The sequence below is a fragment of the Ursus maritimus genome, unplaced genomic scaffold (genome assembly GCF_017311325.1).
Source record: "Ursus maritimus isolate PB19 unplaced genomic scaffold, ASM1731132v1 scaffold_20, whole genome shotgun sequence".
NCBI lineage: Eukaryota > Metazoa > Chordata > Mammalia > Carnivora > Ursidae > Ursus > Ursus maritimus.
In genome coordinates this window covers 13,940,648-13,959,477 of record NW_024424453.1, presented here as the reverse complement: position 1 = coordinate 13,959,477, position 18,830 = coordinate 13,940,648, and the positions used below count along the sequence as shown (strand labels likewise).

At 36.8% G+C, this 18,830-nt stretch overlaps 1 protein-coding gene across 1 annotated transcript in view; it reads left to right on the top strand.

The window, feature by feature from the left end:
- The window catches only part of EIF2A (eukaryotic translation initiation factor 2A), a 34,443-nt gene extending 22,560 nt beyond the window's left edge, over positions 1-11,883 (top strand). The window contains exons 11-14 of the mRNA XM_008707160.2: positions 3,404-3,517; positions 8,609-8,737; positions 9,511-9,576; positions 10,186-11,883. Coding sequence (XP_008705382.1) covers positions 3,404-3,517; positions 8,609-8,737; positions 9,511-9,576; positions 10,186-10,251 — 375 coding nt within the window. The 3' untranslated portion in view covers positions 10,252-11,883. The remainder of the gene's footprint in view (positions 1-3,403; positions 3,518-8,608; positions 8,738-9,510; positions 9,577-10,185) is intronic.
- Positions 11,884-18,830: the final 6,947 nt, after the last annotated feature.

The following is an 18,830-nucleotide window of genomic DNA, read 5'->3' as shown; positions in this document are numbered from 1 at the left end:
CGGTGGACAGCTCCCATTGTCAAGTTGACAGAGTAGTCAATTTAGAACAGTTTACATTTTACATCTGTGGGAAAGGGAACAGAGTATGACATACCGGCTTTATAGAGATCATGTGCTCAAATTCAGATGCCTGTCAGGCTAGGCTGGTAGTGTAAGGCTTTGGTGCCTGGGAGAGAATGGTGAAAGGGAGAGACCATGCCCTCTCTAAAGGCCATAGCAACTGCACAGCAGCAGCCAATTGTTTCCATAGCAGATTTAGGCCCAGTTTGCCAAAATGTTTGATTTTTCAAGACAAAACAAGTCTGGATGCTTATGTAAAATTTCTCAATTTTTAAAACACTGTTGGTCAAACAAAACATATTTGTTTTCCTTAGGCTGTCAGTTCCCATCTGTATCATAAAGTTAGAACCAGAGCATTGGTCAGATTCTGATGTGCTTTAAATTGTTAGCATTTCAGAGCTCCGGGGAAGCATTTATTAATGACCTGAGTTTCTGGGATGATGTTAAAGAAGAAAGAACAACGGTATTATTGGTATTATAAAGGTGACCATACAATAGGTATACACTGGAACCAAGTAAACAGGGATATATAGCCACTTAAATATTAGGCACTCAGGGAAGTAGATACTTTTTCAGAGGACAGATATTCCTATGCCTCCCTCATGCCACTCCTAACCCTCCCAAAAACAAAAACAAAAGAATAACCCTTTCTCCTCCACAAAATCTAGCAGTGGTCTGTAACTTCTTGACTTCATTGAAATGTTCTGTTTAAACATTTTTTGTATTATTTACTAAAAACATGTAAAAGTTTATGAACAAATTAAGCCCCATTTATGATACTTGGCATTTAGATTTAAAAAAGGATGTAGTAGTCTTTGCATTTGTCTTACCTCTGTATGAAATTTTCCTTACCTAAGATAAAAACAGAAATAACCTCAACATATCCTGCTTTCTAAATATCTGTAAGGTAGCACAAGAGGAATAAATTCTGATTCAGTATATATTTTTATTCTCTGATTCAGAAAACTAATTTGTTTTGATAGGGAGAGGAAGAGAGAGATACTTTAAAAATAGTGATAAAACTTGGTAAGAATGTCTTAAAACCATTGTTTTAACATTTAAGATTTCCACTAAATTTTTGATTTTCTATGTGACATGGTGATTATGTGTTCCTATCAAATCATTTTAGTTGAAGGAACCACACGCACAATGAGAAATTTTTGTTTGTATCAAATTCCAGAAATGAGCTAAATGGCAAAAAAATACTGTCAAGAAATTGCTAGGAACAGAGACATTCTAGTAAATAACTTCACAAAGGAGGAGGGTTATATAGCACAAGGGAAAAAATAGATGGGATTCTCTCCCAAGAAAAAACTTACTTTTTTAATAAATAAAAATTCACATATGAATTATACTTATTTCTTGGCTTTCCAAAAAAACCCTTCGCTTTTACAATGTATTCATCAAAACCGTCCCATAACAATTGACATAAATGAAAAAACAAATTTTATTACTAGGGATGAAATTATATACAGTAGGCACAGTACTAAAGCCGGAAAAGCTCATGATCCCCAGCAGCCATGTGGATTTTGTGTGTGTGTCTGGAACGAAGGTCTGTCAGTGACTACATCGTGTTCATAGTGTAGAAGACCTTACAACACGTCCTTTCTTACATCATTTTTAATTGCTTTGTCAGTTTTTGGAGTTGTCATGACTAGAAACTTCTCACCCAAAGCGAGGTACTGCAGGAGAGCCCACTATGGAAAGAATTTTGATATGTGAAACAAATATTCAGCTGCTGTGTCCTAACTAACGTTGTGTACAGTGTGGATAACAAAGAAGTGAAAGAGACTTGCCGTCAAGCTGTCCGTTGTGCGAACGTGGGTTCTCAAATATTCAGTTACTTCAGGGAGAACACGTACACACACAGCTTTTATGACCTGAAAGAGTTGATGCAGCTAAGATAAAGTCACAGCATGGTTTCTTATTTCTTCCTCCCTAGCTTCAGTGTTTGAGCTCTGCCCATTTCCTTACAGCACTTCTAAGTACCACGTGGATCTGAGATCTGGTATTTAAGAAACTTCCTGGGGGCGCCTGGGTGGCACAGCGGTTGGGCGTCTGCCTTTGGCTCAGGGCGTGATCCCGGCGTTCTGGGATCGAGCCCCACGTCGGGCTCCTCCGCTATGAGCCTGCTTCTTCCTCTCCCACTCCCCCTGCTTGTGTTCCCTCTCTCGCTGGCTGTCTCTATCTCTGTCGAATAAATAAATAAAATCTTTAAAAAAAAAAAAAAAAAAAGAAACTTCCTGGAGATCTGGTTCTTGGATGTGCGAGTATGATAGAGTCCAAGAGACAGTTAACACTGAGATAACAGCAGTTTGGAGGGCAATCAATAAGTAAACGTGAACCTGATAAGAAGCTGTAGTTTGATCACACATGCCCCCTGTTGCCTCGAGCAACTGTGGAGATGACTTAAACCAGCATACGTATATTCTTTTATTGAAATATAACTGACTTGTAAACCTGTAAGATATTTAAAGTGTACATCATGGTGTTTTGATACATGTATGCATTGTGAGAGGATTCCTCCCATCTGGTTAATTAATGAATCTATCACCTCACTTTTTTTTTTTTTTTTTTTTGGCGAGAATATTTGATTTCTCAGCACATTTTAATTATATGATACAGTGTTACCAACCATAGTCACCATGTTTTATACAAGCTCCTCCTTGATCCTATCCTTAATTCACCCTGTCTGTTGTGGAATGTAGCCGATGGATGGTTATATAAATATCTCATGAGGGAAATGATTATCTGTTTTTAATATTAGGGTCTGAAGTGTTCTGTGGGCCTCTTCATTATGTTAATCCTGGATTTACAAATATGCAGTTACCACTTCCTATTTGGTTTTTTTTCTTCTGGTCTGTTTTAGTTCTTAATTTGCTTTTATTTTTAATCTTCTAATCTCTGATTTTACATGTAAAGACCTAGCAAGTAATTCTTGTGCAGAGAAAGCAAATGAGGCAACAGGGTTTCTGTTGGCAGTAGTCAGATCCGAGAAGACCCTTGAAGGAGCTGTTGTTAGCATCGAATTTGATATGAGGCACATGTCGGTAGTCGTACCTAAGAAAAGTTCCGTTGCTTTAACAAAACTATACTGTATTTGCCAGCACTTGTATAACTGAAAGACATCGTGTATCAACTAATAGGAAGATGCTCATTAAATCCGTCCTGACTCTTGGAGTGTGCCTGCTACTGATAAGAGTTTTGAAATACTCTTTGCCAGTCATCTTAAAATAAATTTAATGAAATAAGTTTTTCCCACAATAACAATACTGTATAATTTGTGCATGTTTTTAAAAACATGGATTCCATTTCACAATCCCTTATTTTACATTTTCCACAGCATGAGGAGGAACCACCTCAGAATATGAAACCACAAGCAGGAAATGATAAGCCATTATCAAAAACAGCCCTGAAAAATCAAAGGAAACACGAGGCTAAGAAAGCTGCAAAACAGGTATTTGGGACACTAATCTTTTCAAAACAAAATTTTCAAAATCAATTAAATTAGCTTAATTTAAGCCTCAAAGTTTAAAGATTGTAGTCCTAAAGACTCGACTGTTATTGGTTGGTTTTTTTTTTTTTTTTTTAAGATTTGTGTATTTATTTGAAAGAGAGTGCACGCGCATGGACACGAGCAGGGGCAAGGGCAGGAGAGGGAGAGAATCCTCAAGCAGACTCCCCCGCTGAGCACAGAGCCTGACAGCTCAGACAACGCAGAGCTCGATCCCAGGACCCTGAGATCATGATCTGAGCCCAGATCAAGAGTCGGCCACTTAACCGGCTGAGCCACCCAGGCGCCCTAAAACTTGACTCTTATGTTATAAAATGTAGTTGGAGTTAGACTTAAATAGCCAGAATGCCTTTCTTTTGTGTTTGCCTATGAGTTTCTAAGTAGTTCTGTTTGTATAATGAGGCATTGAGGAAACTGGACCTGGCCTTAAAACCTGAAACCCTAATGGGATTGTGTAGTAGGTTCCTTGTTATAGACCCTTTTGTTGGAGCCTGTGTAAAGTGGTATAGTTTGCTCTCTGAAAGCATATGTTTGTTAAGAGAGATCAGGAATTACATGACCATAAAGCCATTTTGTTACTCAGTATTACATTACTATAGGTAATTATTCAGCTGGGAGTCTAACACCAGAGTACCCAAAACAGTGGAATTGTTCTAAAGTAATTTTTTATGTGATTTTATAGTTGAAAAACCACAGCAGTGTAATAATTGATAAATTGTGATTGTGTATGGCTTATGGTGATAGTGCAATCAGCTAGGCTAGGAGTATCTGGTTAGTAAAGTCATCATGATCACATTTTTAAGATTCAGATAATGCAGTCTTGCGGGTAATGCTTGAATTTTGACAATTCTAGGTTGCTTATGTGTTTTGGTAGGCAATTACTATTTTAAGGCATAGAATTGCATTATGCAACCATAGTCTGCTGAAATCTGAACTTTAAAAAAAACCAGTGTGCTCTTTTGTAGTTAATATATTTCATCTCCAGAAATATCTTTAAATAGGTCAGGTTCTAAGCATAATGTTCTATTCCATGTATTTGACTTGTATAAAAGCAGAAATTGTTCTTTCATCCGTATGAGTAGAGATCTTTTACTGGCCCTGAATAGTACAAGTTAGTAGTATCCTTTTAAGTACTGGCAGATAAGATTTCTTCTTTTTTTATTTTTTTCCTAGCTAATATTTTCAGGCATAATTGACAAAAATTTTTAAGTGAACAAAGTGGTAAGTTGTTATAGGTAAACACTGTGAAAAGATGCCCACAATTGAGTTAACTAACACATCCATCACTTTACGTATTTACTTTTTGAGAGGTGAGGACACTAAAGTTCTACTCTTTAGCAAATTTCAGTTGTAAGTACAGTATTTTAAGCTGTGTTCACCATGTTATATATTAGATCCTCAGACTTTATTCATCTTATAACTGTAAGTTTGTACCCTTTTACCAATCTGTCCCCATTCCCCCTACTCCATAGCCCCTGGCAACCAGCATTCTACTCTTTGTTTGTAAGAGTTTGACTTTATTTTTAATAGATTCCACATATAAGTGATCCCATGCAGTATTTTCTTTCACAGTCTGGCTTATTTCACTTAGCATAATCCCTCCACGTTCATTCATGTTGTTGCAAATGGTAGGATTTCCCCTCTCTTTTTCCCCCCAAATATTTCATATATTTATTTATTTGAGAGAGAGAGAGCATGCACACTCGAGAGAACACAAGCAGGGGGAGTGGCAGAGGGAGAGGGAGAAGCAGGCTTCCCACTGAGCAAGGAGCCCAACGTGGGGCTCAATCCCCGGACGCCAGGATCATGACCTGAGCCGAAGGCAGACACCTAACCAACTGAGTCACCCAGGCTCCCCTGAATAATAGTCCATTTTATATATATATTCCACATTTTCTTTATCCATTCATCCATTGATGGACACTTAGGTTATTTCCACCGTGGCTATTGTGAATAACACTGCAATGAACATGAGAATATAGGTATCTCTTTGAGATAATGATTTCATTTCCTTTGTTTTATCTCCAGAAGTGGGATTACTGGATCATGTGGTAGCTCTATTTTTAGTTTTCTGAGGAACGTCCATACTGTTTTCCATAGTGGCAGTATAAGATTCCTTCTCATTGAGATTTAAGGGCCTTCTGAAACCCACTCAACTTAATCTTATTTTTATAAATGATGTGTCTTCCTTTTACCAGAAATTAATTAATTAATTTATTTATTTATTTATTTTAGAAGATTTTTTAAAGCTTTTATTTAAACTCCAGTTAGTTAACATACAGTGTAATGGCAGTTTCAGGTGTAGAATACAGTGATTCAGCACTTCCATACAACACTCAGTGCTCATCACACTTAAGTGCCCTCTTTAACCCGCATCACCTGTTTAACGCATCCCCCCCCCACCTCCCCTTTGGTAACCATCAGTTTGTTCTCTATAGTTAAGGGTCTGTTTCTTGGTTTGCCTCTCTCTCTTTTTCCCCTTTGCTTGTTTGTTTTGTTTCTTATATTCCACATATGAATGAAATCATATGGTATTTGTCTCTCTCTGACTAATCTCACTTAGCATAATACACTCTGCCTCCATCCATGTCTTTGCAAATGGCAAAATTCATTTTTTTTATGGCTAGGTAATAATTTCATTGTATGTATATACAGCATCTTTATCCATTCATCTGTCGATAGACACTTGGGTTGTTTCCGTAATTTGGCTCTTGTAGAAAAATGCTGCTGTAAGCATCAGAGTGTATGTATCCCTTTGAATTAGTATTTTTGTATTCTTTGTGTAAGTACCCAGTAGTGTGATTGCTGGATCATAGGGTAGTTCTATTTTTAACTTTTTGAGGAACCTCCATACTGTTCCAGAGTGGCTGCAGTAGTTTGCATTCCCACCAACAGTGCAAGAGTGGTCCCCTTTCTCCACATCCTTGCCAACACCCATTGTTTCTCTTGTTGATTTTAGCCATTCTGCCAGGTATGAGGTGATATCTCATTGTGGTTTTGATTTGTGTTTCCCTGATGATGAGTGATGTTGAGCATCTCTTCATGTGTCTGTTGACCATCTGTATGTCTTCTTGGGAAAAATGTCTATTGAGATGACTGGTTGGAGTTAGTTATGGTCGTGTGATAGAACAAAGGTAAATGGTCCATGACAAGATCCACTTTCTCAGCCCTGACTCTGAGTTAAGTAATCAAAGATAAAAGAGTCAGATGTATATAATCTAACCAAGTACTTTTATAAACTGGCAATGACTTTATAAGCTTATGAACTTTACCAAAAGGAATTGAAACTAATAATTTAATCTTACCATATATGCATCATTTTCAGAGAATGACCAGAATTTAAGTATAATAATGCACACATTTTAACTTACTGTTGGTTATTTAAAATATGGTGGAAAGTTAAATTTCATATTTCACTTAACTTTAATAGTTTTTCACATGTATTGACATTAAGCTTCTTTCCTAGAACAAAATTTTCCTCAGCTCTTTGCAAACTAAATTTTAAAAATTGTTTCTTGATATCAAAAGTGAATTTTGATAGGCAAAATGTTTCTCTTCTCCTTTTACCCACTCTTCTCCTTTAGTTTACTATTATGAAAATACCAAACTGAATATTATTAGAACTTACAGGCTTCTTAAGAGTAGAATCTAAACAATTTCTTTCTGACTACTTTAAGCGCTTGCTCAGTACTGTGTTTTTACAAAGAAGGTTAGAAATTAATATTTGTTGAATTGAAATGTACAAAAAGTACAACTAACATAACTTTAAAAAGAAAAAGTGACTCCAGTTCTATACTCTCCAAAAACTACCAGGCAGACATTTCTAGATATGAAGATACAGGAGTGATACCCTGTTTCATGTCCACCTGGGATGCTTTGGCATTCAGAGCATTTTACCCAGAACTCTGAGTAAGAGTTTTAGCCTTGGGGCTTTATGTATTCCACTGGAAACTCTATAAGGAAGAAGTAGAAGTCCTGTCTTGGGGCCAGTAAAGCCTTAAATAACTTCTTTTTCCCCCGCTTGTCAAAATGTATGTCTTGTCATAATTACAAAAGGAGAGTGGTTCCTTGACTACTTCGTTTATTTAGCATGTGCAATAAAGCAGGTCTTACGCTGGGGGCACAAACAGAACAGTGAACAAACTCTGGTGCAATCTAATGGGGGATAGTACAATACACTGTTAAAGTAGGGATACATACCATGTGTTGTGCAACTAATCCAGTCTTTTGGATTGGGAGAGAATTTTCCAGAAGGCCTAAAGGATAAGTCGGGTCAGCCAGGTAGCCTGAAGCTGTTCTAGCATACACAAAGGCCACGAGACAAGTATACAGCACGTGAGGGGCAACTGAAGTGGTTCAGAATCAGAGGTCTGATCACACTGAGAGCAATATCCGTCTGAGTTTTCCTTGGCACTTTGTTGCAGAGCTAAACTGGTCTGATTATAAATAAATCTCTGTATGACTTATCCGGTAACATTATCCATTACATGTACTTGATCATACATACTCATTAGAGTTTTGAAGGACGTCACAAAAGTGAAACTTCAAACACCTTAAATTAGAAAAGCTCCCTCGTATTTCTAAACCATTCATAGTGGCACATCCCAACATATCCAAAAATTTGGAATGCTAATTGGCTGATATAGAAACCTCCTGGTTTTTTCCGCTAAAGTCATTTCTTTTCATTTGTCCTTTTATTGTATTACTAACATAGTGTTATTTTTTATTATTATACTACTTTAACTCTAAATTTTAGATCTAGCAAAGTGTTCCCTATAACGATTACATAGTAAAAACCTTTTGGGTTTCTCCTTATACTGTGATTTTCTTTTCTTTTCTTTTCTTTTTTTAAGCTGTATTATATCTTTCTGTTATGGGACAATGTGGCTATTTCATGAGACCTTCAATTCAGATCATTTATATAAAGTGTAATATAAAAGATAAAATCACGTTTTATATAACAAGGCTATGTTGGTTGAAGTACCTTAATGTTTTCATTTTAGAAAATTAACTTTTTGAAAATATTTCCTGCAGGAAGCAAGAAATGAGAAGAGTCCAGATTTGGCACCTACTCCTGCCCCACAGAGCACACCACGAAATACTGTATCGCAGTCAACCTCTGGAGACCCTGAAATAGACAAAAAAATCAAGAACCTAAAAAAGGTGAGACACTTAAGTAAAAACCAGATGTGTTTATTGAAAGAAATCCATGAGAAATGTATAAAGGTAGGCATCTAAGAAGTTTGTAGCAGCTCTGATTATTGCTTTCTCACTATGAAATACTATAATTTGGGAATGGCACTGATTTTAGTTCTTTTCACAAATGTCTAAAGACTATTATTAGACTTTATTATTGATTTTTGGAGTAGTAAGAAATGTACATTTGTACAGAAATACACTAAACACTTTTATACTCAGTATTTCATCAGACATTTGTGAGATAGGTAGGAACAGATATTTATCCCAGTTTTAAAGATGAAGAAACAGAGACAAAAAGAAGTTTATTAATTTGTCATGTTGCAGCCAGTTTGTGGTGATGGCCCTGGGGTAAAACGAGGTTTCTAGAGCCTTCCCAGGATGCATTACAAAGTATCTCATAAAGCCAAAGACATTGTCCAGGTACAGTGAAGTGCTGGAATAAATGGTAAAGTTGGTGATATATTTACATACTTGTACATATATAATACCATTACTTGAAAGCTTGAAAAATTTTTTGCCAAATCCCATGTTCTTAAGATTTAATTTTACATCTAAGTTAAAAACCAAAAAATGTTACCTTAGCATTTTAACAGACTATCCTGATCCAAAGGTAAGATAATTGATTCTCCTTACTCATTTTTCCCATTTGTGTGACTGAGTTATAACAGAGAAAATTTGCATTCTGAAATTACTTATTCTTCCTTCCTCTTGACTCATAATATATTTGATGTTTGCAGAAACTGAAAGCAATCGAACAACTGAAAGAACAAGCAGCAGCTGGAAAACAGCTAGAAAAAAATCAGGTCATTTTTATGTGTTTCATGTATGCATGTAGTCACTACCACTCTTCCCCTTTTCATTATAAACAGTTGTTTAATCAAGTGGGAGAGCGTATAAATTTAAGAATAATTTTGAAAACATATGGCATATATTTGGTAAAATATTTTTACACTGAAACAGAAAAGCATAGGGGAAGATATGATGTAGATCATGATGAATGAGAGAATCATTATTCCTGAGAGGCATACTGAGGCCATTGCTATTAAAAATAAAGGCAATTTATTAAAATAAATAAACATAAGATTCTCTTCCTTCGTTTATCTCAGGTTACACTGCTCTGTTTGCTCCTTTCCTCTCCTTCTGAGGGAAGCCCAAGTGTAGAATGGAAAATTTCTTAGACCCTCAGTGTTGCAATAAGACAGCACCTGTCCTTTGCCCCCTTGATTCATACCAAGAAACAAATTAGAATTTGTTTCTCTGTATTTTTAAATCTGTATTTTCCAGTAGATCTGTTAAAGTGTCAGAAATATTCTTTTTATAAATTGTTTCTCCTTTGCTGCTTTGACTGTAGATCCGATAATTATGTTATTTCATTTCCTATTCAATAATTTTGTTGTTTTAAACTTTTCTAGTTGGAGAAAATTCAAAAAGAGAAAGCCCTTCTCCAGGAGCTGGAAGATTTGGAATTGGGTATTTAAAGATTCACAGAAAGCAAGTTGTTACCAGAAATCAGTGCAAACACATTTTCTGTTAAACCCATTGGAGGACATGAAATATCCATGTGCCTACATTTAATGTTCATCTCTAATTCTAACCATTTATCCAAGATTCTGCATATGTGTGAAATTATTTAATAATGTCTATTAAATTGATTTTTACATCCTGCATCCTATACCATGTCAACACAGGATTTAGAAAAGAAACACATGAATTTTTTAGTAAGTTTGACAGACTGAAAGACAATGTCATTGGTTTTTTATTAGGGGACAGTATTTACTGTACATGTGAATAAAAACATTTAAATTTAATCATCATTGGCTTTATTATAAGTTCCTAAGTTAACAAGTCCTTTATTAATAAGGCAAGTTGAGGAAATTTTTCCTTTGAATATATAATATGGCTTTTTTTATCCTAAAGAATTATTATATTATTCAAATTTTAAAGAAAAGCCTTAAAATCTGTACTAAATATATTAAATTGATTATATTATTTGTAGTATTTGAAATAGTTTTTCTGATAAGTTCTAAAGTAAATATAGACTTTAAAAATAGAAAATAGTAAAATATTTTATTTTGATATTTCAAATAATCTAGTCATTTAAGGATTAAGTAAATATTTTCAAAACATGAACTATGATTATTTTGCTATAGTCAAGTCGATTATTTTGATTGTTTATTCATATGAAAAAAAGATGTAATGATAATGCAAGATACCTATGAAAACTAATTTATATATAGTATTAGAGTCTATTATAATTAATTTTTTTTAATCAGGCTCACATTTGAAATCACTTTTTTTAAAAGTTTGATTAATTTAAGTAATGTCTACAACCAGCTTGGGGCTGAACTCATGACCCTGAGATCAAGAGTCACACACTCTCCTGACTGAGCCAACCAGGCACCCCAACATTTGAAACTGCTTTTATTTCATTTGCATTAATACAGGTTTTCATTTTCCAGAGGTAATCTCTAAACTGGTAGGTAAAGAAATACAGAAACAGCTTGAGAGACAAAAATAGGTAACTGAGTTTACTGACACCCCAGAGCTTCTACTAAGATTTGGTAATTCATTACAGTTGAGTGGTATTTTGACACGAAGCAATAGTCCAAGATGGTGGAGGAATAGGAGACCTTAGTTTCATCTGGTCCCAGGAATTCAGCTAGATATCTAGCTAACAAATCATTCTGAATACCTGCGAACACGACCAAAGATCTAAGAAAAAGCTGCAACTCTACAAATAGAGAAGGGACAACTTTCTGCAAGGTAGAAGGTGCAGAGAAGTGAATCTGAGGCAATAAATGGGAAGGTAAACTGTGGGAGGAGGGAGCCTCTGTCAGCAGCCCAGGAAAGTGATATAGCAGCAGAGCACAAAATCAGAACTTCTAAAAGTCTGCTCCAGGGGCGCCTGGGTGGCTCAGTCAGTTAAGCGTCTGCCTTCAGCTCAGGTCATGATCCTGGGGTCCTGGGATCGAGCCCCATGTTGGGCTCTCTGCTCAGCAGGGAGCCTACTTCTCCCTCTGCCCATTGTCATCTGTGCCCCCATGTCAGCATTCCCCCCCGCCCCGGCTCGTGCTCTCTCTCTGTCAAATAAAGAAATAAAATAAAAAGTCTGCTCCAGTGAGGAACGTCCCTGCCTGAAAGGCGCAGAGGTGGTGGAGCAGGGTGGAATCCTAGGTGGACAGTGTGGTCTCAGGATCCTTGAGGTCACAGGAAGGGGGGGAGGGGGGTGTGCCTGCATGTGGCAGAGTTCCCAGGCATCGGAGCATGGAAGCCAGCTGCAATCAGCAAGCGCAGGAGTGGGTTCTCAGCTCAGGGTGGCCTTCAACCAGGAACTGTGGCACAGTTGGGCAACCACTCTCCAAGCAGGGGCCCAGCAAGTGGCAGAACTGCAGCGAAACCGCCCCCCACTTCCTCCCCTGGGAGGAGTTGTGTGGGTGCACACCATAGGAGTCCACAGGGTTTGGAGACTAGAAACAGGGTCACGTGCCTGAGATAGAAACTCTTGGTCACAGGCTGGGTGAGTACACAGTGTGGTTGGAGACCAGGGAGACAGGAGTGATTGACTGCAATTTTCAGTTTTGTACTTACATTCTGTCCTTTCCGTGTATTTAAGTTTATTTTTGTATATATATGTAAGTTTTTCTTTCTTTAGAATTTTGGGAGGCAGTTTCCTCTAACAGACCAAAATACACCCAGAATCTAGTGTATTGCTCTGTTTTCATCACCTGTCTGATAACATTCTCTCCTTTTTTTGGAGTTTTTTCAAAATTTTCATCTTTACACTTACATTCTGTCCTTTCCATATATTTAATTTCATTTTTGTACATATATAAGTTTTTCTTTCTTTACAATTTTGGGATCTAGTTTTCTAACAAACAGACCAAAATACACACAGGATCCAGTGTATTTCTTCATTCTGTTCATCTGTCTGATTATATCCCCTGCCACTGTTTCAGGTCCCTTCTGATTTGTTTAGTGATTTAGTGATTTGTTTCTCTGGGGTCATTGATGACATCTTAGTATTTTGTTCTGTTGTTCATCTGTTCTTCTCTGGACAGAATGACAAGATTGAAAAACTCACCTCAAAAAAGAGAACAAGAGGCAGTACTGACTGCCAGGGACCTAAACAGTATGGATATAAGTAATATGTCAGAACTAGAGTTCAAAATAATGATTTTAAAGATACTAGCTGGGCTTGAAAACATACAAGACCCAAGAATCCCTTTATGGAGAAATGAACTAAAATGTAATCAAGTCAAAATAAAGACTTAATGAGATGCAATAAAAAATGGAGGCTCTAACTGCTAGGATAAATGAGGCAGAAGAGAGAATTAGTGATATAGAAGACAAAATGATGAAGAATAAAGCCGAGAAAAAGATTAACTACTGGATCATAAGAGGAGAATTTGAAAGATAAGTGATCCATAAAGTGAAGCAATATTAGAATAATTGGGATGCCAGAAGAAAAGGAAAGGGGGATGGGCAGAAAGTATACTGGAGCAAATTATAGAGAAGAACATCCCTAATCTGGGGAAGGAAACAGGCATCCACGTCCAGAGAACTCTTCTCAAAATCAATAAAAATAGGTCACAACCCAACTTATGATAGTGAAACTCAGAGATCTCAGAGACAAAGAGAAAATCCTGAAAGCAGCTCAGGACAGAAGTCCCATAACCTACAAGGATAGAAGCATTAGACTGACAGCAGACTTATCCCCAGAGACCTGGTAGGACAGAAAGGACTGGTATGATATATTCAGGGTGCTGAATATGCAGCCAAGAATACTTTATCCAGCTAGGATGTTGTTCAAATAGAAGGAGAGAGAAAAAGCTTCTAGCACAAACAGAAACTAAAAGAATTTGGTCACCAAACCAGCCCTACAAGAAATATTAAGAGGAATCCTTTAAGCAAAGAGAGAACCCAAAAGTAACGTAGACCAGAAAGGAACAGAGACAATATACAGAAATAGTGACTTTATAGGTGATACAATGGCACTAATTCATATCTTTCAATAGTTGCTCTGAATGTAAATGGGCTAAATTGCCCCAATCAAAAGACACAGGGTATCAGATTGGATAAAAAAGCAAGACCCATCGTTATGCTGTCTGCAGGAGACACATTTTAGACCCAAAGACTCTTCCAGATTGAAAGTGAGGGGGTGGAAAACCATTTATCATGCTAATGGACATCAAAAGAAAGCTGGGGTAACCATCCTTATATTAGACAAATTAGATTTTAAACCAAAGACTGTAATAAAAGGTAAGAAAGGACAGTATATCATAATTAAAGGGTCTATCCAACAAGAAGATCTAACAATTGTAAATATGCCCCTAACATGGGAGCAGCCCATTATAGAAACCAATTAATAACAAAATTAAAGAAACATTGATAATAATACAATAATAGGTGGCGCCTGGGTGGCGCAGTCATTAAGCGTCTGCCTTTGGCTCAGGGCGTGATCCTGGCGTTGCGGGATCGAGTCCCACATCGGGCTCCTCTGCTGGGAGCCTGCTTCTTCCTCTCCCACTCCCCTGCTGTGTTCCTTCTCTTGCTGGCTGTCTCTCTGTCACATAAATAAATAAAATCTTAAAAAAAAAAATCCTCTTTTTAAAAAAATAATAATAATACAATAATAGTAGGAGACTTTAACACCCCACTCACTGCAATGGACAGATCATCTATGTAGATCAACAAGGAAACAAGGGCTTTGAATGACACATTAGACCAGGTGGACGTCAAGATATATTCAGTGCCTTCTAACCTAAAGCAACAGAATACACATTCTCAAGTGCACATGGAACATTCTCCAGAATAGATCACATATTGGGTCACAAATCAGGTCTCAACTGGTACAAAAAGATTGAGGTCATATCATGCATATTTTCAGACCACAATCCTATGAAGCTTGAAGTCTACCACAAGAAAAAATTTGGAAGGACCACAAATACATGGAGGTTAAAGAACATACAACTAAAGAATGAATGGGTCAACCAGAAAATTAAAGAAAAATTTTAAAAATTCATGGAAACAAATGAAAATGAAAGCAACAACTCAAAACCTTTGAAATGCAGCAAAGGCGGCCCTAAATGGGAAGTATATAGGATTATATGAGCACTCTTCAAGAAACAAGAAAAGTCTCAAATACACAACCTTATACCTAAAGGAGCTGGAGAAAGAACAGCAAATAAAGCCAAAACCCAGCAGGAGAAGAGAATTAATAAAGATTAGAACAGCAATCAATGAAATAGAAATCAAAAGAACAGTAGAACAGATCAATGAAACTAGGAGCTTGTTCTATGAAAGAATTAATAAGACTGATAAACCCCTTGCCAGACTTATCAAAAAGGACCAAATAAAATCATGAATGAAAGAGGAGAGATCACAACGAACACCAAAGAAATATAAGAACATATTCTGAACAGCTATATGCCAACATTTTAGGCAATCTGGAAGAAATGGATGCATTCCTAGAGACATATAAACTACCAAAACGGAACCAGGAAGAAATAGAAAACCTGAACAGACCCATAACCACAAGGAAATCAAAGCAGTAATCAAAAACCTCCCAAAAAAACAAAGAGTCCAGGGCTGGATCTGGATGGCTTCCCAGGGGAATTCTACTAAACATTTAAAGAAGAGTTAATCACTATTCTTGTGAAACTGTTTCAAAAAATACAATTGGAAGGAAAATTTCCAAACTCTATGAGGCCAGCATTACCTTGATCCCCAAACCAGACAAAGACCCGACCAAAAAGGAGAATTACAGACCAATATCCCTGGTGCATATGGATACAAAAATTCTCACCAAGATACTAACCAATAGTATCCAACAGTACATTAAAAGGATTATTCACCATGACCAAGTGGGATTTATTCCTGGGCTGCAAGGGTGGTTCAACATCCACAAATCAATCAATGCGGTACGCTACATTAGTAAAGGACAAGAACCATATGATCCTCTCAATAGATGCAGAAAAAGCATTTGACAAAGTACAACATCCTCTCTTGATTAAAAGTCTTCACAGTGTACAGATAGAGGGGACATACCTCAAGATCATAAAAGCCATCTGTGAAAAGCCCACAGCAGATATCTTTCTCAATGGGGAAGAACTGAGAGCTTTTCCCCTAAGGTCAGGAACATGGCAGGAATGTCCACTATCACCACTGCTGTTCAACTTAATACTAGAAGTCCTAGCCTCAGCAATCAGACAACAAAAAGAGATAAAAGGCATCCAAATTGGCAAAGAAGTAAAACTCTCACTCTTCATAGATGATGTGATACTCTATGTGGAAAACCCAAAGACCACCCCAAAATTGCTAGAACTCATACAGGAATTCAGCAAAGTAGCAGGATATAAAAATCAAAGCACAGAAATCAGTTGCATTTCTATACACTGAAATAGAAGAAAGAGAAATTAAGGAGCCGATCCCATTTACAATAGTACAAAAAACTGTAAGATACCTAGGAATAAACCTAACCAAAAGAAGCAAAGGATCTGTGCTCAGAAAACTATAGAACACTCATGAAAGAAATTGAGGAAGACTCAAAGAAATGGAAAAATGTTCCATGCTCATGAATTGGAAGAACAAATATTGTTAAAATGTCTATGCTACCTAGAGAAATCAATACATTCAGTACAGTCCCTATCAAAGTACTATCAACTTTTTTCACAGAGCTGGAACAAATAATCCTAAAATGTGTATGGAATCAGGAAAGATCCCATTGAATAACCAAAGGAATATTGAAAAAAAAAAAAACCAAAGCAGGTGGCATCATAATCCGAGACTTCAAACCCTATTGCAAAGCTGTAATCATCAAGACGGTATTGTACTGGCACAAAAGCAGACACATAGATCAATGGGACAGAATAGAGAACCCAGAAATGGACCCTCAACCCTGTGGTCAACCAATCTTCAACAAAGCAGAAAAGAATATCCAATGGAAAAAAGACAGTCTCTTCAACAAATGCTGTTGGGAAAATTGGATAGCCACATGCAGAAGAATGAAACTGGACCATTTCCTTACACAATACACAATAAATAAACTCGAATGAAAGACCTAAATGTGAGACGGGAATCCATTAAATCCTAGAGAATACAGGCAGCAACCTCTGTGACCTCGGCTGCAGCAACTTCTTGCTAGACATATCTCCAAAGGTAAGGGAAACAACGGCAAAAATGAACTATTGGAACTTCATCAAGATGAAAAGCTTTTGCACAGTAAAGGAAACAGTTGACAAAACCAAAAGATAATCAACAGAATGGGAAAAGATATATGCAAATGTCTTATCAGATAAAGGGTTAGCATCCAAAATCTATAAAGAACTTAACAAACCCAACACCCAAAGAACAAATAATACAATCAAGAAATGGGCAGAAGACATGAACAGACATTTCTCCAAAGAAGACATGCAAATGGCCAACAGACACATGAAAAAATGCTCCACATCACTCAGCATCAGGGAAATACAAATGAAAACCACAGTGAGATACCACCTCACACCAGTCAGAACGGCTAAAATGAACAAGTTAGGACACGACAGATGTTGGTGAGGATGCAGAGAGAGGGGAACCCTCTTACACTGTTGGTAGGAATGCAAGCTGGTGCATCCACTCTAGAAAACAGTATGGAGGTTCCTCAAAAAGTTGAAAATAGAGCTGTCCTACAACCCAGCAATTGCACTACTCAGGATTTACCCCAAAGATACAAATGTAGTGATCCAAAGGGGCACCTACACCCCAATATTTGTAGCAGCCATATCCACAATAGCCAAACTATGGAAAGAGCCCAGATGTCCACCTACAGATGAATGGATAAAGAAGATATATATACACACCATATATTATATATATATACACACACAATGGAATACTACTGAGATGTCAAAAAAAATGAAATCTTGCCACTTGTAACTGTGGATGGAACTAGAGGGTATTATGTTAAGCAAAATAAGTCAATCAGAGAAAGACAATTATCACATGATCTCACTCATATGTGGAATTTAAGAAACAAAACAGAGAATCATAGGGGAAGAGAGAAAAAAAAGAAAAGGCAAAATCAGAGAGGAAGACCAACCATAAGAGAATCTTAATCATAGGAAACATCCTGAGGGTTGCTGGAGGGGAAATAGGTGGGGGGATGGGGTAAGTGGGTGATAGACATTAAGGAGGACATGTGATGTAAGGAGCACTGGGTATAATATAGGAGTGATGAATCACTGACCTCTACCTCTGAAGCTAATAATACATTATATGTTAATTAATTGAATTTAAATTTAAAAAATTAAAAAAACAAAACGTCAAAAAAAACAATTGTGATATTTTAAAAGTTTTGTGTGTAGAATGTGTGTGCGTGTGGGTGGGTGGGAGGGCACTTGCACACATAATTGCTTTCAACATTAATTCATTTCTGATAATAGAAACTTAAGCAGATAGATTACTTTTACAATGTATTACCTTAAAAATTGTTTTTCTGGGGCGCCTGGGTGGCTCAGTTGGTTAGGCGTCTGCCTTCAGCTCAGGTCATGATCCCAGGGTCCTGGGATTGAGCCTCACATTGGGCTCCCTGCTCAGTGGGGAGTCTGCTTCTCCCTCTGTCTCTCCCCCTGACTTGTGCTCTCTCACTCACTCTCTCTCTCTCAAATAAATAAATAAAATCTTTTTTTAAATTGTTTTTTAAAAAATATTAATGCATTCTAAGATAGTGTTATGTTTTTTAGCCTGGTAGCCTAACAATTTTTTAAAAAATAAATTACTCATTTATACTAGAGTTTACAGTAAACATTATCTTTAAAATGTTTATCTCAAAGATAGTATCATTGACTTCTGTTTTAGTCAGATGCATTTAAATTGTTCCAAGCTAACTGTTCCTACCAAAATTCTTGGGCTCCTATTTTTAGAATTGTCTGTATTTCTGTAATCATTAAATCCATTCAACTCTTCAAAAAAAAATTTTATTTCTGAGCACACGTCAGTATAAAAATCACTGATGTGTTCTTTGACTACATATTTTGATTTTTATTTTAAACATAGCCTCTGGGAGTAACAGTAAGGTGAT